General features: G+C 35.6%; 2 protein-coding genes and 3 non-coding genes across 5 annotated transcripts; all 5 read left to right on the forward strand.

Moving 5' to 3' along the window:
• Window positions 1-4882: 4882 nt before the first annotated feature.
• rpl17 (ribosomal protein L17) lies at window positions 4883-6972 on the forward strand. Its single transcript, XM_065244241.2, has 7 exons — window positions 4883-4928; window positions 5297-5346; window positions 5422-5462; window positions 5810-5944; window positions 6132-6230; window positions 6493-6684; window positions 6892-6972. Exons 2-7 carry the CDS (start codon window positions 5307-5309, stop codon window positions 6937-6939), a joined length of 555 nt encoding a protein of 184 aa, XP_065100313.1. The 5' UTR covers window positions 4883-4928; window positions 5297-5306; the 3' UTR covers window positions 6940-6972.
• Window positions 5661-5728, forward strand: LOC135721850 (small nucleolar RNA SNORD58). The gene has a single exon (XR_010521605.1). It is a non-coding gene; the product is annotated as a small nucleolar RNA SNORD58 (small nucleolar RNA).
• On the forward strand, window positions 5993-6059 carry LOC135721851 (small nucleolar RNA SNORD58). The gene has a single exon (XR_010521606.1). It is a non-coding gene; the product is annotated as a small nucleolar RNA SNORD58 (small nucleolar RNA).
• LOC135721852 (small nucleolar RNA SNORD58) lies at window positions 6733-6801 on the forward strand. Its single transcript, XR_010521607.1, has one exon. It is a non-coding gene; the product is annotated as a small nucleolar RNA SNORD58 (small nucleolar RNA).
• A 2782-nt stretch (window positions 6973-9754) lies between the features above and the next one.
• On the forward strand, window positions 9755-13413 carry nkx6.1 (NK6 homeobox 1). The gene is made up of 3 exons (XM_065244242.2): window positions 9755-11099; window positions 11283-11455; window positions 12147-13413. The coding sequence occupies exons 1-3, from the start codon at window positions 10550-10552 to the stop codon at window positions 12390-12392; spliced, it is 969 nt and encodes a 322-aa protein (XP_065100314.1). The 5' UTR covers window positions 9755-10549; the 3' UTR covers window positions 12393-13413.
• The last annotated feature ends 9307 nt before the right edge of the window (window positions 13414-22720 follow it).

The following is a 22720-nucleotide window of genomic DNA, read 5'->3' on the forward strand; positions in this document are numbered from 1 at the left end:
TTGTCCTCTTAGTGTAAACTTGTTTTTATACTTCTAGGTCTATTATAGATTGCCCTTGTCATGTTTGTCACTATTGTCATTGCAATATTGTTTTTTGTTTAAACCCATTTGATTTATTATTTTATGGAGTAATTTTGTGGCTGTAACCCAGCCAGAACTTTCTTTGAAAGATTGACTTTAGTTCAATAAAAGTAATTATCGTCATTATCTAACTAATAATCACTCAAGCTTTTGTAATTTCTAATCAGAGAGAGAATGTAATACCTGTTTAAAGTTCTTTAAGCCATTGGGGTCCTAATTCTTAAAGGGGACAGAGAATGAAAAACCATTTTTACCTTGTCTTTGTTGAATAATGGTAGTCTACCCACATTCACAAACATTCAAAAAGTGCTAGACATGCTAAACATCTCAGTCTCATAGAAATTCCTCTTTTAGAAATGTCAGACAGAAACGGCCCAATCTGAAAAACTGATGCTTATGATATCACAGGCATCTAACTGCCCCTCCACTTTAAAATAATTGGCTACATTTTTTGAGTGGCAGCAAAGTCAGCCAATCATTAATGAGATTGCAAGTTAAGCCAGTAGGGGGAGCCAAATAGGTGCAAAACCACTTGTTTTTCCCACACCCTAATACAGCTATCTGAGAGAGGCTTTTAGGAAGCTTCTAAGGCATTACAGACCCAAACAAAAACATTTTTGTCTACATGTCACATCACAGAACAAGGATAAATACTCAGTTCAATCATTCTATGTCACCTTTAAAAATAAGGGTGTTATCGGCTGTGTCCCACTTCATGTGGACTTGTGGTTTTGTGGACATACAATGGCCGCTACATGAACATGTCTGTTAGGACCACAAGACTGGGGGTTTTCAAACTGTGGGATCCGCTTGTGGGTTGCGCAAAGTAGCTTGGCTGTATAGTGGTGAACAGTTTTGTCCAACTAATGACAATGATTTTTATATGATATACCATAACATATTTTGATATAGCAATTAAACTTGCATTTCATTAATAAAATGACAAGGAAAATAAAAAAACGACACGCTTATAAAAGAGAAATAATGGTGTGTTTTCATTTAAAAATGTTGGTGGGTCCCGGAAAAAATTACACCTATTTAAAGGAAAACACCACCGTTTTTTCATATTTTACTATGTTCTTACCTCAAATTAGACGAATTAATACATACCTATCTTTTTTCAATGCATGCACTTTTAATTTTTGTACAGCGCCTCGTGAATGTGTTAGCATTTAGCCTAGCTCCATTCATTCCTATGGCTCCAAACAGGGATGAATTTAAAAGCCACCAAACACTTCCATGTTTTCTCTATTTAAAGACTGTTACATAAGTAGTTAAACGAGTAAGTATGGAGGCACAAAACAAAATTTTTGTTTGGAGCCATAGGAATGAATGGGGCTAGGCTAAATGCTAACACATTCAAGAAGCACTGCACAAAGATTAAAAGTGCACACATTGAATAAAGATATGTATTAATTCATCTAAGTTGAGGTGAAAACATAGTAAAATATTGAAAAACGGTGGTGTTTTCCTTTAAGTGGGTTGCGAAATAAAAAGTTTGGGAACCCCTGCTTTAGAGTGTCCAATTTCTCATTTAATAGTGCTCATGGATGCCCCCTTATTGGTCGATATTGATGCACATTTAATCTAAGCCTGCACTTTCGCAAGCTTTGCAGCAGACTTCTTCCTGACAGTCAAAGTGGTGTTATGTCACGAAAGCGCAAACTTGTAGAAAGGGTTAGGGTGCCATTTGGGTTCCGGCCATTATTGGTTCTTCACAGAGATGACATAGAAGAACCATTTTCATAATCCGTGAAACCTTTCTCCACAGCGTACTTTTTGTGCAACAGAAAGGTTCTGTGGATGTTAAAGATACTTTATGAAATCGCACAGCCTGAAAATAACCTGTGAACTCAATTTAAGAGGCGACCAAATTCATAATGACTTGCGTGGTGCATAATGTGTTCAGCACAGTTCTTGTCACAGCTTTGTCTTGCATAATGTCATTAGTAAACAGAATATCTGAGAACTTAATTGAATCAACCTAAATTATAGAGAGCCATCAATGTTGGAAAAATCCTAATGGAGATATGATTAGGAAAGATTGTTCAGTTCTTAGAATCTCCTACCACACAAAGATATTAGATTACTGAAATGCCCTATCTAAGAATTCTAAGAACTGAAGCATGTCACAAAAATGCTTTGGCATGTAAGGACACAATATCCTGAGGATATGGGCAAGCAGAAAGTAAAAGATATAGAACCACTTTTTTATGAAATGTCAACAATATTAAGATATCCAATATGAAGTATTTAGCCTTACTTTGCAAGACTGTATAGCACAGCAAAATAAACTATTAGATCAGCATTTTTACCACTGAATGAAAGGATTAATATGGTCTAGTCAGGTTTGGATCAATACATTGTTGTCGCACAGAACAAGTATGTGCAAGGCTAACAAATCTGCTGTAATGTAATGCTTGGTGCACGTTGACCAGTCACAGCACCAAAATCAGATCTGAAGTGCTCTAGTGTTGTTCTCAAGGGGTGTTGTAATTCAACCTATGAACTTCAGCAGATTTCCGGGCAAGATACAAGAGAATCAGTTCGATAAAATGCACATTGTCCCATCGGATACATTGCGTTTTGTAGACACAAATACAATTTACGGGGACAATGTGACATTCTGCAGGGTGCTTCTTCAGTTTTTGAAATATCCACAAAAAATTCCCAATAAAAGCAAAAAAGCTGCATTGAGTCAAGTGTCTGAGTCTTGCTGCATTAAGGACGCTGTATTCATTTCAGCAAAATTTCAGCATTTCTTTTCACACACATACACACAGAAAGAGAGAGTTAGAGCAAGAGAGAGCATTATTCATCTTGACAGAAAACGTAACTGCAATATTGAGATTTTTATTCTGGCTTCTCTAAGGATTTTGAGTTCCTACAACAAGACCTTGTGCCAAATAACTACTCTGACTCTCTGATGGATATTTGAAACATTGACTGAGCCATATTTGCGGATATTGGACGTTTCTCAGGCTGCATCCTCTGGAGGTCGCATATACGTCATCAAGCCTGGTTTATTTCAGTTAACTGAGTATTACATCCGCATATAATATTATAAGCATATTAAAACAATTTACGATCTGACTAAGTATAATAGAAAACTTTATAATTGTTAATATTCTGAAATAAGATCAGTCTTTATGACGTGTGCAGCCTACAAATGCAACCTCCGAAGGATTCAACCTTCCGTTTGAGAAACGGCCATCCCAGTTTATAATTTTTGGTTTCCAGAACGTGCTGGGAACGTTGGCGCTTGGTTCCCAGAACGTTTAACAGATACCCTAACGCAGTGGTTCTCACACTGGGGTCCGGGGCCCCCAGGGGGGCCGCGAGATGTGCCAGGGGGCCCGAGTTTTATGACATTTTATAAAATACATTCATTTATCATGAATTCTATGTAATTAAACCTAAAAAAAATAAGACTAACCAACAGCACTACTTTGTATAACTTAATATACTTTGTTTAATTAAAATGTACAATTGTAGAACAGTTTTTGTCATAAATTTTCTTTGGGGGGGCGGCGAAAGAATGCATCGTACACAAGGGGGGCCGCACGCGGAAAAAGTTTGAGAACTATTGCCCAAACGTTTTCTGCTGGTTCCCCAAGAATTTTTTTTTGACGTTAATAGATTTAAGGAACGTCCACCCACCTTTCGCGAACGTTTGGAAAACGTTGCGCTAACGCTCTGCTAACGTTCCCCTAACCTCTATACCTCTATATATAATCAGACCAAAAATGCATAAATTAAGTACATAACTGCATAAATAACAACCCATTTTTGTGAAATGCCTGAATGCAAATAATCAGACTAAAAATCATGATTTTCAGAGATCATGGAGCTTATTAAAAAAAATAATAATAATGACTTAAACACAATATAGATTACTTAAAACAGATATTTGTTGACAGATAAATACACACTTTACAGATCACACCTTTACAGATCACAGTCGCCAATCCGTTTTTAAATACAACAATATCAAAAAGCTTCCTTGCGTCATATTTTTTCATAAGACGTGTAAAATCGATCGGAAATCATTAAAATATATTTTTGTTCACAAATATTGTGTATGAAGAAAGAGATCAAATAATTCGCGGAAATAATGTATTCTCTGAGGTCAAACGAAATGACAAAACATTTTATTCACTTTATCCGACTGCTTTTGGTATTTTATCGCGAGCTGCCATCTAGCGGTGCAAACGATGATAATAACTTTCTGTACTTCACTGTGTCGTTTTTAAATAAATGTATGTTTTGTGGAAACTGTTATTAATTGGTTTTTAGATATTATTATCACGAAAATTCACTTTGTGTACTGGTTAAATGCTAGTTTACTGGACGTTACAAAATATAATATAAACAGCAAGTTTATATGTCATATTGTATCATGATTATCAAAGTTACTTAAACCATGAACATATATCCATGTACAATTTTACGATTACCTTTTCGAATTTTAGTAATCACTATTTGCTCAAAATCATGTTAAATATTTATTTAACGAGGTAAAGAGTTTACCAATTTTATTTATATTTGTATATTTTTATTGTTGTGTTTGTTGCAGTAGATTGCTCGAATATCAGAACTTTAAACGTAGTTGTTTTAATTTTACATTGAATTACTGAACCGGTTCTCTCTGTTATTGCCATTTAGGTTTTATATTGTTTTGTTTTGTAGTGCATTTTTGTTTGCCTGTAAAAAACAGTCAAACCGTTTGGCGGCGCTAACACTTTCTCTATGCTTGTTGCTGCAGACGGCAGGCCGCGAGGAAGCCCGAGCTGATTTGATCTCCCAGAATGCTTTGCACTTCCTCTTCCCTTCCGCGGCCTGAGAACGTAAGTGTCCATATGAATCCCACAGTCTGTGTTCAAAATAATCCCCTTTGAATCTCTTTCATCATAACAATTTATGTCTTAAAATCATATCGACATGTTTATTTAAAATGTTTTTAATACTCTCCCAAAATATGGTTCGTCAATCTGGGCAGAATCTTTATATTTTGTTAGATGTTCAGTGATTGCCCGTGCGCTGCCATTTTCTAGTCACGGCAAAGCAGTGCTTTCATGTTTGCTACATATATTCAAGAACTTGTCATTGTTTATTGGAATTGTTAATGGGGAGCTTTGAGTGGAGTTTACTCACACTTTGCCGAGATTGGGCTTGTTTTCAAAGCGTTCTAATAACTTATCGCCGTTTTCTGCAGATCTCTCAAAATGGTCCGCTACTCACTCGATCCAGAGAACCCGACTAAATGTAAGTTATTAAGTCTGTTTTAACATTACGATGTTGATGTCAAAACTGTAGTTAATATGACATTTCTCTTAACAGCATGCAAGTCGAGAGGCTCCAACCTTCGTGTTCACTTCAAGGTAAGACGCACCGCTTATGCCACTGTCATGTAACATTTGAAACACGTGATTCTTGACTAAAGATGTGGAGGTTCGATCTCCTGTTCTCATATAATTTGAAAATATATAGGTAATATGCTTTTTAAGTACATATTTAATTGAAGGATAGGTGATGTGTGTAAGGGTTTCATTTTATGACGTGCAACATGTACGATGTGACTGCTATGATGACTACTTAGGACACCTTTGGATATATCATGAAAAGAATTAAGCATTTTCTGAGCAGTCATAGTTACATAGTTAATGTTTTGGACACCTTTGGAGATGTTATGCCTTATGTCTAAATATTGTATGCTTTGTCTCTTCAGAACACCCGTGAGACAGCTCAGGCCATCAAAGGCATGCACATCCGCAAGGCTAACAAGTACCTGAAGGATGTTATGGTCCAGCACCAGTGCGTTCCTTTTCGCCGTTACAATGGCGGTGTTGGCCGTTGTGCTCAAGTGAGTGATTCACTTATAAAACGACTTATTTACAGCAGTCCGTCTGTGTTGCTATGATGACTTTCTTAGGACACCTTTGGAATTTAACATGAAAATACTACTTGGTCTGAGCAATGTGCAGATGAATTAAAATGGTCAAATTAAGAGTCTCTTTAGCTCACAGTCAATGTGACCATTTTGCTTTTAGGCCAAGCAGCATGGCTGGACCCAGGGACGCTGGCCCAAGAAAAGTGCAGAGTTCCTGCTTCACATGCTGAAGAATGCGGAAAGCAATGCTGAGCTCAAGGTATGTCCACGTCAACTGAACTTTGCTGGTCAGTGCACTAATCTTGAAGTTTAAAAATAAATTACAAATCAGCAACATTTCAACTTGTCGAAACGTTATAACGATATTAAGTCAACGTTTTTTCTATCTGTCCTTTTTTGTTTTGGTTATGCACACATTCTTATCATTACCTACCTAATATATGCCCTAAATAAACTAGCCTAAGTACAGTCTTACTGTTATACGGTCCTGATTTTTTCCCCCCCATACTGATATTCTGTAGGGTTTGGATGTGGACTCTCTGGTGATTGAGCACATCCAGGTGAACAAGGCCCCAAAGATGCGCAGGCGTACATACCGTGCGCACGGACGCATCAACCCTTACATGAGCTCCCCATGCCACATCGAAATGATCCTCACTGAGAAAGAACAGATCGTTCCCAAACCAGAGGAGGAGGTTTCTCAGAAGAAAAAGGTACGTTTGCACATGACCACCTAATGAAAGCTGTTCTGCTTTACTTGGCTGTAATGATGACTACTTAGGACACCTTTGGATTAATGATGAAAAGAATTTTGATGTTAACTGAGCAGCCGATGTGCTTTAGTTCATCTAGAAGTTTTTGACACAATAATTGTTTTTGGTGAGCACAGTAACCATTGGTTGTGCTTGACATCTTTGCAGGTTTCCCAAAAGAAACTGAAGAAGCAGAAGCTTATGGCTCGGGAGTAAATGTAAATAAAGTCCATCATTCGTACTACAAAATGACTCTGCTCCTTTTTGTATTTTCAGTTCTCATAGACTTTAAGGCATGTCTTGTCTTTAGGTATTATACTGAGTAAGCTTGTTCCTGAATAGAAAATTGGTCTGAAAAGTATCTGTCAAACATAAGTTTATACTTTTGTACATAACGTAAGTAAAGTACACAAGGTCATTTAATAGTTGGTTCTGATACAGAACTGCAGCACTACAACCTGAAATGAAGTTAAACTGGTATACCTGTAATTTGCAAAAAAGGTTTACTAATAAGTTTAATGCATAGTGCCAAATTTGAGGACAACTTAGTTTTATTCAGCTTTCAAATTCAAACTCTGCTATAAGCCTGTGCCATAAAGGGATAGTTCAGCAAAAAAATAAGAGTTATTTACAAGTTGTTCCAAATTGGAGATATTTTGAAGACTGACCAAGCAGATCTGGGGCACCATTACAAAAAACTATGGTGTCTGTGGTGCCCCAGATCTGTTTGGAACTTTAGTTATGTTTCAAAATATCTTGTGTTTGGCAGAATAGACATTTTTACAGGTTTAGAACAACTTGAAGATATGTAAATGATGACAGTACCCCCCCAAAAATGTTGGTAGTTTTTTTTTAACTATTCCTAAATGTTATGGTAAAAATATTTAATTATTGCTGAATTAAGATGCAAGATTATTAAAGATGTGGCTTTGTTTTATTTGTTAGCTTAAGGCTTTGAACAGCATGTTTGAAATTAAATCTTTTCTGCTTTTAATGATCCATTCACAAGTTATGGCAATTATGAAAAATCTTATTGTTAGTTTTTAGTTGGCTAGTTTGGTTGGAACACCAGACTTATTAGCAAAAATAAGATTTTTTGTTCTGTTTTGTGATACCAAAATATGTGTATATATGCTGATAAAAGGTAAACTTCAGTGTAAGTCACTTTGAATAAATGCATCTACAATATTGGTAAATGTAAAAAGTTTTGATACAATTATGCTGTTTCGCCAAGTTTTTGCACTTAAAAGTTGATCTTTGGGAGAGGTCAAAATATATAAAAAGCATTCATGCTAAAACTCCAACCAAATTAAACGAGGGGGAAAATAGGCTGCGTTAAATTAAAATGTATGTTAACACTTTACAGTAAGGTTGTATTTGTAAACTTTAGTAAATACATTAACAAAAAGCAGCAAACAATGTTGTTTTCATCATGGTTATTGTTTGTTAGTTACTTGTTAATTCATGGTGCATTAACTAATGTTAGCCGTTACAATGAACTAAGATTAATAAATGCTGCAAACATTTTGTTTATTGTTAGTTCATGTTGGCTAATGCATTAATTAATTGTTAACAAATACAACTTTACCAAGTGTTACCAATTTAACAATCCTCGCTGTGTTCTTTAAGCAAACGGAAAATAAATTAGTGCTAAAACTTGTAAAAATGCTTTGTTTTAAAGGGATAGTTCACTTTAAAATAAAAATTCTGTCATTTACTCATCATGTTGTTCTAAACCTGTATGAATTTATTTTTTCTGAAGAACACAAAATAAGAGATTTTGAGAAATTGTTACATAGTACAAAAAATTTTTTTTGGAAGTATTGTGATAAATGATGAAAATATTTTGATAAATGATGGTAAGCACACAGTTGACGGTACCCATTAAATTCCATCATATTTTTTTATTCCTACTATGGAAGTCTATGGTCACTCTCTGCTGTATGTTTACCATCATTTCTCAAAATATCTTCTTTTGTGTTCATCAGAAAAAAGAAATTCATACAGGTTTAGAACAACATGAGAATGAGTAAATGATGACAGAATTTTAAGTGTGCTTACTATGAAGTTCACTGGCGTGCTTGAAGCATACGCTAGAATTGCCACTAGAGGGCAATGTAGTACTTTCAATCTTTCTGTGCGAACACGTACAATAAATTGGGTAACTGAAGTCGACAAGTGCCTTATTTCTTAGAACAGGTTGTTTTTTGTAAGTTATGCACGTATGGGTAACCAAATGTAAAATACTTATTTCATATAATTAAAAAATATATTCAATGTGTTGTGAGGACGTGAGATCATAAATGATTCATATTGAAATAATTTACAAAGCTACCAATGCCCTTGTGTATAAAACTTTGTGTGTATTAGATTCTTATTCATGCCCTTTTTTCCTTACATATAGGCCTATATATTTCGTTTTTTGTAAATCACGATAAATGCGTGGAAAATGCATTTCATGCACATTTTTTTTCTATCAGACCCCAGTTAAGATGTTAGGTCGATATTAGCTATTTCAATCTTTGACCACAAGGTGCTCCAGTAGTTTTAATTTGGCTGCAAGCAGCTGGTTCCTTTTAAATTGACTGTAAGACACGGCTATTGTTTGGCTGTGGTTGTCTTGCACTTGTAGCCAATGACTCCAAAGCAATGTTTTCATAGACTTAAGTTATTGATTGTCTAATCGGTTTTCTAAAGGAGGTAAATAATATTTTATACCCCCATTTTATTTTAGTTTTTTTAAGTAAGTCCATTCAATAAAGAAATGGGTAATGGGTACTCCGTATACCCTGCACTACACCAATGCTTTTCACCCACACTTTATTAGCAATATCTTAAGTAAATATTTCGCCAAATCTTAAAAAATTGAAAAGAAGATAGGAAAGTTTAAATCTTTGGACATTAATTTATTTCTAAAAAAATAAATGCGTCGCGCCTTACGCGTGTACTGGGTACAAAACCTAACTGTTGAGGTAAAATAAAAATATTTGTTTAAAGTTAATCATTCTGTGATTGTATTCAAATTTCTTTCTTAAACTCCGCTGATCATTGTGCATAAATTCTGACTATGAAGCTTTAAGCTCGATTTCTGGCCACCTCACATGAACAGCAGCTCATGCAGATGTCCCTTTATTTAAGAAATAGATCTCAAATTGACTAGATTGATTTTGTCCCCTTTTTGTATTTAATAGTGGGTCGGATGGCAGCTCTTTTAATGTGCAAATTAAAGCGGTGATAGAGAACCAATGAGGACAGACTCCTAAATTCAGTTCAGACACTCAGCTGACACAGGCTACGTCACCGCTGGGTTTACCCAATCACATCGGAATGAGTCCCTCTACTTTCGCAGGCACACTCTCAAAGTTTTGACTTTTTGCTGCAAAAGACAGCAGGTTGATGAAAATGTTTTATTATCTTCCAGATCTTCATGTGAACTACCCGGAAAGACTGTCTTTTTATTTATAGATTTCCAAACACTGAATAGGTAGCTTTATTTTCTGGCTTTGAAGGGACGGTGCTCTGTTAGATCATGCAATATTTTTATGCTTTCCAAGATCTTAAAGAAGAGAATGGATTTTGCGAGAGGAAATGGGCATGAAGCTTCAGCACAACTGACTGGGAATTTTTAGAAAAAATAGCCTTTATTCTCTTAAGGCTTGAGATTGCACGGTATTTTTTTTAACTGCTAATCGGTTTTTGTTTGTTTATCGTTGATTTTTCTGCGCTTATTTTCACGCTGACGATAACAAGCGTGTTTATTTTGATTTATTTTGAAAGCTCCTCTTTATTTGCGAAATAGCCTATTTAAAGTTGTAGTGTTTTGGTTATGTTAGCGGTGGGTCAAATGGACGGGTCTCGCCAGAGCGCTTTCCTACTCAACACCCCACCTTTAGCCGCTTTACATAGTATGACCGAAATGAAGACACCACTTTACCCAGCCTACCCGTTATCTTCCACTGCACCATCATCCACCTCACCGACTGCTACCTCCCCTAATCCAGGTGGAATCCCAGTTTCTTCCCCGGGGATCAAATCGTCAACTGGACTTTCAACTTTCGTATCGCCTCATCACCAATGTGCGGTCGCCACACCTCACGGAATAAACGACATCCTGAGCAGACCCGCGGTGGTCTGCTCCGGAGCGGCGACTGCCGTCGCAGCATCCTCACCCGCTGGGATCTTGTCTGGACTGACCCGTTTCAGCAGCCTGAGTCCCCCACCTCCTCCGGGGCTGTATTTCAGCCCTGGTGCCGCGGCAGTGGCGGTAGCTCGCTATCCGAAACCTCTGACAGACCTTCCGGGCAGAACCCCAATATTCTGGCCTGGAGTTATGCAGAGCCCACACTGGAGAGACGCCAGATTTGCATGCTCACCACGTAAGTAAACAATTTCATTTTGGTTTTATTAAATAACTTTATGGAAGCCTGAATATTTACTTGCTTGTGCATTGATTATGCTCCCAAGATATTATCTAATTATTATAACAGAAGGCTTACAATGGCAACAACAAAGTACGGTGTAATAACGGTTATTAAAAAAAATCAACCTTGCTCCCACAGATCAAAACTCAGTGCTTCTGGACAAAGATGGGAAAAGGAAACACACACGACCAACGTTTTCCGGGCAGCAAATTTTCGCTCTGGAAAAAACATTTGAGCAAACGAAATATTTAGCTGGACCAGAAAGAGCGCGCTTGGCCTACTCTTTAGGAATGACAGAGAGCCAAGTGAAGGTAAGACGTCACTTCAATTGTATTCAATTTATTACAATGGACTACGAGAGGGGAGAAATGTTGGACGTCTATTAATTCATGTACTGCAGCAAAAGTTCATTTGTGAATAAGTGAATAGTTGTAGAGATTATTTAAAAAAGCTAAGATGTATCGGCATGGTAAATGATTAATTTTCATTCATATTACAGTTATTTATTTAATAAACAATTCACTTAATTATTTTTTACTTAATTTATTTACATGCACGTTAAAATCGTTCATTTTAGTAAATTTATTTTTATTATGGGCCTATATTTCGGAATTAATTGTAATTTCTAAACTGTAACTGCTTGTAACTTAAGATGTAATTTCTGTCTCAAATTAAAATCATTTCACGAAACACGTAGATTTTTAGTTCTACAAAAATTATGATATAAACAAGTGGAATTTTATATAGTATCTATTTTATTCTCCCATGTGGAGGTTAATTGATGTTGCTAAGCAATCACTTGAAGCTTTCATTATTATTTTGACATAACATTTGGCCAGGAAAAATATTATAGCATACTGACAATGTTTTTAAGCACTATTTTTTATTACGTTTATTGTAGACTAATACAGGCCTTCCATATACCTAATTTAATTATGTTTGATCAGTTTCTTTTTTTCTTTGTGAATTAAACTAAGTTGTGTCTCGTTTTCAAATGTAAAGGTGTGGTTTCAAAATCGAAGAACAAAATGGAGAAAGCGGCACGCGGCTGAAATGGCAACGGCGAAGAAAAAACAAGATTCAGAGACCGAAAGGCTGAAAGGGGCCTCGGAAAATGAAGAAGACGATGACGATTACAACAAACCTTTAGACCCAAACTCAGACGATGAGAAAATAACTCAGTTACTGAAAAAACACAAGCCAAACTCAGCTCTTATAATTCACACGTCGGAAAACGAAAGCTCGTAAAATGGAAACGGGAAATGGGTTGTCATTTGAGACGAAATTTCTCAAGAGGTGTCAAAATGATGTAGGCTACTGTTTTTCACAATGTATGAGCTCTGGTTTGAATGGAAGGATGTGAATCAGAGGAATATGCACTATCGGTGGAGCTGAACGTGCATCAGTGTCTGGAACAGATACGTTTCATCATAAAGACAACGGTACTTTTTTGTAAATTAACTGAGTGAGTTGTATCTCATAGGAATTATATAACTGTGAATATTTATGTGTAAAATATTTTGAATAGCAAACATGGCAAAATTCGTTCACACTGCTTCAGTTTAATTTTGGTTCAGGCTTTGTAATTTGTATTCTCATATAATTAATTTGTTTAAGTTGCTTATCATCCTGAGTTAAATTTAGGATGGATGTAAGCTTCATTGGCCCTTTTTGTCTTTAAAATAATCAACCACGAAAATATAGAATAATTTCAGAATTTACCATTAATAGAAAAAGACATCCGAGCCTCATTTACAGCCTAATTTTAGGCTCAAAGAATTGATCTGGCCATAACAAGTGTAAATAAACACCTAACCATATATTGTAATATAATGCAGTGTTCGTCTCCCAATGTTAGGATGTTCTCTTAATTTTTTCACGATTAATTTATGATATTTTAAGTTTGTAACAGTGTTTGAATCCTGCAAAATGCGCCTTGCAGGCTCCTGTGTATTGCACTTTTATTTAATAAAATGTTAAACGTATGAAATATTTTTTCCATTTTGTTATTCATTAAGTGGCTTATAGTTTTTATTTTTATTTTTACAAAGCTGTCAGGCAATAATAAATATACTTACTGATGATTAATCAATCAGTTAGAAGCTTCAGTAGGAGGTTTACTTTGATCTATAATACAGTTCGACAGCAATTATTCATAGACATATTATCCAACAATATTTATTTTGTGTGTGTCATTATTATTTTTTATTATTATCTGACCTATAGTTGTTTTTAACATTATGCATAATAACACCATCTTATACTTTAATTTGATTAACAATTTAATAATGACTCAATTTAAGCATATTCTATAATATTTAAAAGTATTCATGTGAACACATTTTACTTAATTTTATGTTAAAGATCCCCTTAACTTGGACAATTTCACTCTCTCTATAAGCTGTGAACTTTCAAAGTTGCTCTCATTCGATCACTGAGACACGCCGCCGGTGAAAAGGTCATATTGGAATAACGGACAGGATCATGAAGGAGGAAAATCGTTTCGGTGGTCTTAAGTTGATTTTAGGAATAAGCAAAACGCGTCACAGCTTCAATGTGTCAGCTGATTTGCGAGATTAGATCACTGTGTTCCTTGGAAATCACTCAACCGATTTGTTCTCAACAAGTGGACAGAAAATTTAATTTATAAGGTGAGAGTGAAGAGGACACATCATGCTCATAGTATGAACTTTCAGAAAACATAACGTGTTGCTGAAATAGATATTTTTGAAGGGCACCGAAACCATGGCTTCTCCACAGGTTGCAAACGACCTGACCAACTGCATTATAGGTTACATGCATCTTTGAGGATAAGCGTATAGCCTACATCAAAAATAAAGTTTCACTTTTTAATATTTTGTATGTACATTTCTTTTAAATTAATTACATTCATATCTCTACGGTCTAATTCAACACATTCTGAAATGTATTTAATTTTTCATTTAAATAAGTAGGTTTTGAGGCAGAAGTGAAGAAATTAATGTGTTTGCCAAAATAACTCGAATAATAGCAATAATCATGAGGTAGGGCAATCCTTAGCTTTGCAGATTTTTTCTCTATTTTAATATTATCGAATTGACAAAAGCGATTAAACTCTTTCGTGCATTTGACGCGGTCGTGCCTTTAGTGTGGCTCAAAGCACACAAAAATATTTGCGTCTGAAACACGTATTTGGGGCTGAATTGGGTTATGGTACGTTACAATTAGCCTGGTAATAATATTTTACATTATGATAATTGTAATGTATTTTACTAAATAGTAGAATGGTTAATAATTTAGTGCGCAATAGAATTCGATGTGATTAATTACGTTATAGATTTATTTAGTTATAAATTATTTTGAATTCGAATCCTGAGCATATAAAAACAGAATTAGCCTACTGTTTAGTCACAATAGTTTTTGTGATGTGAACATTAACAAATCTGGGAACACACGTGCAATTAGTAAGATGCTCGTCTATGAGTGGTAACATTTTGAAAATGTTAATCAAGTAGCATATGCAATCCATTTCGTTTTACGTTGTATTACGAATTAATATTTATCTATGAGATCAACATTTTTATGAGTATTTTTTCAAAATATTTAAAGATTTATGCTATTTTAAAAAGCAACCAAGGTCAGTCACCCGTCCGTTGCTATTGTACAATTTGTACAATATATATTAATAACGTGATGATTGAAACATCCTTTCAAATTGTGAGTAATCATTTATATTGGCACATGTTTCCACCTGAGTGCACATGCAGTTGTATTTTTGATTCTTTATTCGTCAGTGGTTGCGTCTATGAAACGGCGTTTACCCAGCGGGACTTTGGCTTTTCAATTTAATCATAACAGAAAGAAGAGACGTTTTTCCAAGAGAGAAATTCATTATTTATTTGACTTATTTTATATATCAGTTCAATGGTTCGTCCTGTTTTACAAATCCAGCAGGTTTTGTTTTTATTGCATTTCTTATTATTATCTTGGGCTCAATCACTGACGATTTTCTTCAGCTTGTCAAACTCTAATGAATCTCTCCTTATTTGGCTACATATGTAGGCCAACGACCTGATGTCAATAAGGTATCAAATTACTCTTGAGTGAGAGCTTAATGAACTCATCTGCAATAATTAATCTTTGATTGCTTCAAATTAAAATACATTCATGAATATGCTCATTAACTCTGTTACTGTACAAAGCCATTTCATATGAGAGCATCATGATATGAGCTAATACAAAGAAATACCAATGCTCATTGGAAACTGGCAATTAGTAAAAGTTAACATATCAACATTTATTAACAAAAGAAAAGATGTCTTGAAAGTTCACAGTGCCCAAATTTGGTGTAACTGGAGATTAACTAGATATTCAAGACTCAGTGATGCTTTTTCTAATGATTTCATGATATTAGTTCAGCAATACCACAACATTCATGGATCATAGGGCATTAAAGCTTAAAAGACAGTGTGTAACTATAACATGCACTGTATAAATGCTGAACTTACAAAAAATAACTTTGCTTTATGTGGTCAAACATTTTATTTAACACAACTAAATCAATTTGACTTTAATAGGTTATACCAACAAAATATTTTTAAAGCATTAAATTAGGTAAAATAACACTGCAAATATACTATCTTTAGTATATGATGCTAAGAAATTTAGCTGATTTTCCGTATTCATCTTTCCCACAGGATTAACCTGAAATTCAATAAGAAGTCAATATGGTCAGCTGATTATGCATGAATGCTGTGGGGGAGCTCAATGGAAACAATGATTAAGTGAACAAAAACCATTTCACCTGTAGACCAGTTTTTATTATGGGCTATATTAAATTCAGCCATTTGCATTCGACACACAGTAGGGAGAATAAGATCGTCTGAGCAGCTAAACCAGAAATAGATAGACCTGGCTCTCCAAGCTTGCTTGTTTCCTGATCTGGGCAGAATTATGATCCATCACCAAGGTCCAGGTGTGGGGAACATGACGTCTATTTCTCAGGGGAGAAATGTTAGCATCTGCTGTGTGCCTGCTGATCTCGTGTTGTAACTGCACTGTTCCAGGAACAGTGTTGTGGCTGCAGCTGGCCACATGATCCTGGGTCAGTGTTACTCTTTCATCAGACACTTGTTGGAAGTGAGGTTAATTAGTTGAGAAATAACACTTGCTGAGATGACATGCATGGGCTGGGTGGTTTATCACAGTTATTTAGTGCAGTCAAATACCTGTGAATGCATAAACACAGCATACATTTGCAAACGCTTATAATTAAAGATAACCCAACAAGCAGTAGCCATCATTTCACAGTTTAGGTTAACTAGACCTAATATAGCCCAGCTATGATAACCCACTTATAGCCAAAATAAACTTGAGTTTGGGTAAATGTCGTTTTGTGCCAAAATTGCTTGCAAGATGTACTATGAAATTTCATCATGTAAGCAAAGTCAAGAGTGTTTGGTTTCATTTATTTATTTTATTTCAATTAATTTTGGGCTTGACGTGTATTAAATTTTCACTAACAGCTCAAAATGTTCCATGTTTTGGCCTAGACATCTAGGCTGTTTACACCTATTAGATATCTTTTAAATGCAAAATTGCTTGCCGGTTATAGGTTTCTAGCTACATAAAATGTAGGATAAATAGGATAAATAATACCACCAACAGAATTCATCTTTATATCCGTTCCAATGAGCGCTGACAATGTTTTTTCCCAGTACTACATATCTTCATAAATGGCACTTGGTGTGATATCATTTGACATTTAGTGATGTGACTAATTCGCTGATATTGTGTGTTTTGGATAAAGAACCCCATTGATGTGCTCTTAGTTGAACATGTACTACAAGAGATTACATATAAGACTATGTCACAAGAGGCTGCGGTCGCAAAGAATGAATGCTAGCTTACATGTGCCTGAGGCCTTATCTCTTTCTCAACCATTTGGAGAGCCCTGATAAAGAGCACCTTGGGATCCCCTATTATGAATGCCCCGGCAACCTTCTCATTGGTTGTCACAGTTCAATGAGCTTTATGGGACATTCAATGCATTTTCTTATTTTTATTTTAATCCCCTCCATAATGATTACTTAGAAAAGCACAATTTATATTGTTCCTAACAATACATTTGAATCTCATGCGTTACATAATACACAATAAAGTAGTTTTTTATTTGTGGTATTTAACCATTTTATAAAAAAATGGTCCCAATGAGAAAAACATCTTATAATTCAGACTAAATGATATTTATTTGAAAATAAAAAATCTGAGTTTTTTTAGGGTTTACTAGGGCAGGGGTAGGCAACATTGGTCCTGGAGGGCTTATGTCCTGCAGAGTTTTGCTGCAGCTAAAATCAAGCACACCTAAAATAGCAAGTCAAGGATTAAAGAGTCACCTGAAAACTACAGGTAGGCAAGATTTTATCAGGGGTGATCCTAAAATCTCCAGGACATCGGCACTCCAGGATTGACATTGCCTACCCCTGGTTTAGGGGTTGGGTTAGGGGATACACTGTAAAAAATTCTGTAGAAATTACAGTGTTACTTGAAAATGGTTGCCGGTAACTTACCGTAGATTTAAATGTACAACATTCGGCAACATTTTGTTCAAAGTTAAATAAACATTAAACATTTACAAGTATTTGTCTTTACAAAGTAAAGCTAAAAAACAGCATCATGCAAAGCATTCTGAGAAACAAAATCTGAAGCAAAAAATAGAAAAAGGTTGTTATGATTATTTCTGGTTCCCAGAATGCTTTGCATGAGGCTGTTATTGTATAGTTTTATTCTGTAAAGATAAAGACTTGTTTATATTTAAAATTTATTTAACTTTAAACAAACTCTTGCCAGTAAATAACATAAATTTAAATCTACGGTAAGTTACCGGCAACCACATTTTTTTTACAGTGTTATACCGTTTGTACAGTATAATGTCATTATGCCTGGAAAGTCTCTAGAAAACATGGAAACCTGTGTGTGTGCATGCACGTTTGTGCATGTGTGTGTGTTAGAATCAGCTCAATAATAATGAGTCAAGTGAGTTATTTTAATAGCAATCTAATCATGTTCATTCTACCTAAAACATTGTATATGAGGCTATAAAACAAATTTGTAATTTACTCAAATGGTAAGTTAGATATATGTTGTAATTGTTGAAATAGTATTGTTAATTAACTAAAGTTAACAAAAAGCGTTACTGAAATAAATCGTGTTTACAGTTCTCATAAACCTTCATCCTTGGTCTGGCTTGGCTAACCCAATTAATAGGTGTTATGGCCACTTCCCTCAAACACAATGCAATTAATAATGTAAAATGTAATTTTTTAGTGTTGTATGCATGCACAAAAGTAATTTCAGACTAATTAAATAAGCAGATGAATCTTTTGGTCAATCAGTGCTGTTGTCAGAATGTAATGTTATAGGTGAGAGGCAGGTGATTTTGTAGGCTTGAGGTTGATGTGTGGTCTCTTGAGTATATTTGGATTGTTCTCCAGGAGCTGAGGTTTTTAGGGCACCCTGGGTGGTATGAACACACTCTAGTGTTTATAATCTCCTGTAATCTTGTCTAATGATGCTCTCATAATCTGTCGAAGCCTCCAGTCGCAGTGGCTTACAAACAAATCTGGAAGCACAATCAGATGGTGGTAAACAAGCAAAGATAAGCACATTTAAACACTTAAATCTGATGATAAGACTCGTTCCTGTGGAAAAGGTTTTTGGCTAACGGGATCTGTTGTGAAGTGACTCAATTTCTCATAAATTAGAAAAAGAATTATTGTCATAAAAACGCAAATTTATATTTGCTATATATGAATTTTAACATCCTACAGTGGACAGTTTGAAGCTTGCAGTATATGTGTAAGTGTAATGGGAGTGTGTGTGTGAGGGGGGAAGTAATGACAAAATGAGCACCTTCAATAGATGGCTGAAGCTATGAATAAACTGCCCTCATTGGCCGAGTCCTGAGTTCTGCATTTTATTAGCACTAGGCAAGCTAAAATAACCTGATAACACGTAGCACAGTGCAACAATAATAACCTCCTCAATCATATTTTAAAAGTCACGTCAAGCCAGGCCAGTAATTCATCTCTATGCAAATACATCAATGTCAGCCCATTAGTATATTGCTAAAGAGGTTTTTTATTAAAATGCATTCTTGTCCTTTTTTCTTTTTTTTTAACTCGCTCCCAATAAAACATGAGCCCTATTGCCCAAGAATTATAGCAACTATTAGAGTAACATATGGACAGCATGCACTCTGAAAATAAAAACCAACAGATAAAGTAGTAGGGTCATGGTAGGGTACAAACACTTAGGAAAATGGCAGTGAAGTAATAGATTTCTCCCTGACTGGTTGAGGAGACCCAGCACGCTAGTGAAATCAAAGCCTTATTATACATGCATTTAGGGCTGAATTGTATGGCAGGATGTGTATCTCTCACTCACCGGAAAGAAAAGTTATGAGCGACACAGTGCGATGAATTAAAAAGACAATAAAAAGGTGATAAAGTGCACCCTGAATATATTAAATCTTTTAATGAAATTAGGGTAGTGAAGACGCTTTGTCACCTCCCTTATAGTGACATGGAGCAGGAGAGAAGGGAATTATGGGTAGGGCAGGAATCAGTGGATGGTGTGGCTATTGGAAAATGCCAAGTGTTGCCCAGCTCCAAAGGTTTGATCAACCAACACAATCTCATGGCATTTCATATGTATTTTACGAGGTGGCTAATTCGTACGACCACGTTTGTACACTGTCAGAGAAAATGGTCAGAAATGTTTCCTAGCTGTCACTGGGGTGGTACCCTTTCAAAAAGTAAACCTTTGGAGCTAAAGGGTTCATATTAGGCTACCTTAGAGGTACATTTAGGTAACAAAAAGTGCATGTTAAGAAGTAGTTGTACTATTCCTTATAGGTTAAGATCTTTTAAATGGGACTGCTCCATTGACAGTTTGTGACCATTATTTTCGGACTCTTTTTGTACAATTTGCTTTCAACCCTATGATGATGGGCTTAGGGGTGGGGTTTCATAATTGTTTTTGTATGTTTTTTTACAATTCACTTTGTACGAAATCATATGAATTAGCAAACTCATAAAATATGCATGAATTCCCGTGACATCAGGCTGCATCATCAACTTCATAATAATGTTAAACGTTTGATTTGATATAATTAATTCACTTCTGAACATCAACACCTTTTGGGAAAAATGCATGTAAGTAATGTATGTAATACCTTACTTGGTAACACTTTACTTGAAGCAGTGTTCGTAAGACTACATTACACCTTCATAATCATGACATGACACGGCATGTTTATGACGACTGTTTTGCGTTTTTAAAAATATTTGATAGGATATTAACACTTTTAGATGACAAGTTTCAATTTGTACCACTGTAGCTGAGGTCAAGAAAAATATTCATGATGCATTTATAAAGCTATTTGACAGAGTAGTACCACTTAATGACATTTAAATGACAGTTTAATGTTATGTTAACCCATAAAGCTATAGTGTCTTAAAGGGACATTCCACTTTTTTGAAAATATGCTCATTTTCCAGCTCCCCTAGAGTTAAACATTTGATTCTTACCGCTTTGGAATCCATTCAGCTGATCTCCGGGTCTGGCGCTAACACTTTTTAGCATAGCTTAGCACAATCCATTGAATCTGATTAGACCATTAGCATCGCGCTAAAAAATAACCAAAGTTTTGATATATTTTTCCTATTTAAAGGTGCAGTGTGTAATTTTAAGAAGGATTTCTTGACAGAAATGCAACATAATATACAAAACTATATTATCAGGGGTGTATAAAGACCTTTCATAATGAACCATTATGTGTTTATTTCCTAAGAATGAGACGTTTTTATCTACATGCAGTGAGAGTTCCCTTACAAGGAAATCGCCATTTTGTGCCGCCATGTTTCTACAAAAGTCCTTAACGGACAAACTTTTTTAACTAAGTTGTCTCCGATGATGACATGCTTGTCCGGTGGCGGCTACCGTAGCATCTTTATGCGTTTTTTAAAAGCGAGAGGTGAGCAGTGGAGTGAGCCTTGGTTGCAATTCGCAACCTCACCACTAGATGCCGCTAAAATTTACACACTGCACCTTTAAAACTTGACTCTTCTGTAGTTACATTGTGTTCTAAGACTGACAGAAAATTAAAAGTTGCGATTTTCTAGGCAGATATGGTGAGGAACTATACTTTCATTCTGGCGTAATAAACAGTGACTTTGCTACTGTGACATGGCTGCAGCAGGCATAGTGATATAATAGTGAAAATAGTCCCCTTGGTTACTTTCAATAGCAGAGGACTATTTTTGGGCAGTGTTTGATAATTATTCTGCTATGTCATGTTTATGACACATTCATAACAAGCTATGATGTGTTGCTTTATGCCAAGTTGTCAAAACAAAGACATCTCAAACATTGTCATCTTAAACATTTTGTTTATGTTGTCATAAACATGCATAAAATCTCCTTCATGTTCATAATCATAACACATGTCAGTCTTATGAACACCCCTTCAAGTAAAGTGAACCCTTACTTTTACTTTTGACAGTTGGTTTTAATTATTATTATTTTTTTTAATACTGAGCTGGGGAAACTGACACAAAATTAGTTCTGACTACTAGTTCCTACTAAGTTGCTCCAAACATTTATACGAAAAATGTTTTATGAACCATACATAGCAATGTTAGTACGGTACATTCACCTCACTGTTTGCTGTGTTGTGTTTGGCTGTATGTTGTGTTTTCAGGCCCTGATTACCCCCTTATAAGTTTAATGCAATAGCAGGGCCAGTGGATCCTGTCATGCCTTCATGAACAGTGGATTTTTCTCCTTTATGGTATCATTAATTTAATGCGGATCATTAGCCCTCATACAAACCCGTGTTTTGACAAATGCAAGCAGTGAATTATGTACATAATGTACCGCGCCCGCCTATGAATGTATCACATGATAAACAGGAACTACCCTGGCATATTACCCAAATGTGTTTCAGGGGGTGTCTCTCTCCATTACAGAGACAGCTCACTCAATAGCTGTGTGTCTGACACATGCGGCCACTGACAAGCCTTTCATTGTGACCGCTGATGCGTTCTGGCTAACAGCATTAAATATTGGGTCTGATGAAAAATGATGAAAAAGTGAACATGGAAATGATATTAGGCTCTGGCTCTGGGTGGTATTCTCCTGCCCCGTGCATGCTTTTGAAATATGGTATTTTAAACTAAATCGCGGTGTGAATTTCATTGATGAGCTCGGCCTTATCTTTCTGTCATTTGCCTGATGTCTTTCATATTTTTGCTGCTGACTCGAAATGAAATATACTAGATCATGTTATGATGCTCCTATATTGCAGAAACCAATCGTAAAACAGGTACCATGGTTTTTTCCCCTTCCATCCAGTTGTAATTTGACAGTAAAATAAAGAAAATAATGTTAATGTCTATATTAAATATACAGTTTATTTAGATGCTGTTTGGCATTGCACTCCAGGTCAAAAGGTTCAATGGAACCAACAACAATAACTTAGGATTAGTCAATAAAAAAAAAAAATCCAGTTAATTTACTCACCACCATGTCATCCA

Source organism: Paramisgurnus dabryanus, chromosome 18, assembly GCF_030506205.2.
Source record: "Paramisgurnus dabryanus chromosome 18, PD_genome_1.1, whole genome shotgun sequence".
Taxonomy (NCBI): Eukaryota; Metazoa; Chordata; class Actinopteri; order Cypriniformes; family Cobitidae; genus Paramisgurnus; species Paramisgurnus dabryanus.

What these genes read in the sequence shown, in the direction of transcription:
- rpl17 (XM_065244241.2), top strand. Translation starts at nt 5,307, where the DNA reads ATGGTCCGCTACTCACTCGATCCAGAGAACCCGACTAAAT. An exon ending in ACCTTCGTGTTCACTTCAAG is followed by an intron (nt 5,463 to 5,809) that starts GTAAGACGCACC and finishes TTGTCTCTTCAG; the next exon opens with AACACCCGTGAGACAGCTCA. An exon ending in AAAGCAATGCTGAGCTCAAG is followed by an intron (nt 6,231 to 6,492) that starts GTATGTCCACGT and finishes GATATTCTGTAG; the next exon opens with GGTTTGGATGTGGACTCTCT.
- nkx6.1 (XM_065244242.2), top strand. Translation starts at nt 10,550, where the DNA reads ATGTTAGCGGTGGGTCAAATGGACGGGTCTCGCCAGAGCGCTTTCCTA. An exon ending in CAGATTTGCATGCTCACCAC is followed by an intron (nt 11,100 to 11,282) that starts GTAAGTAAACAA and finishes TTGCTCCCACAG; the next exon opens with ATCAAAACTCAGTGCTTCTG. An exon ending in TGACAGAGAGCCAAGTGAAG is followed by an intron (nt 11,456 to 12,146) that starts GTAAGACGTCAC and finishes TCAAATGTAAAG; the next exon opens with GTGTGGTTTCAAAATCGAAG.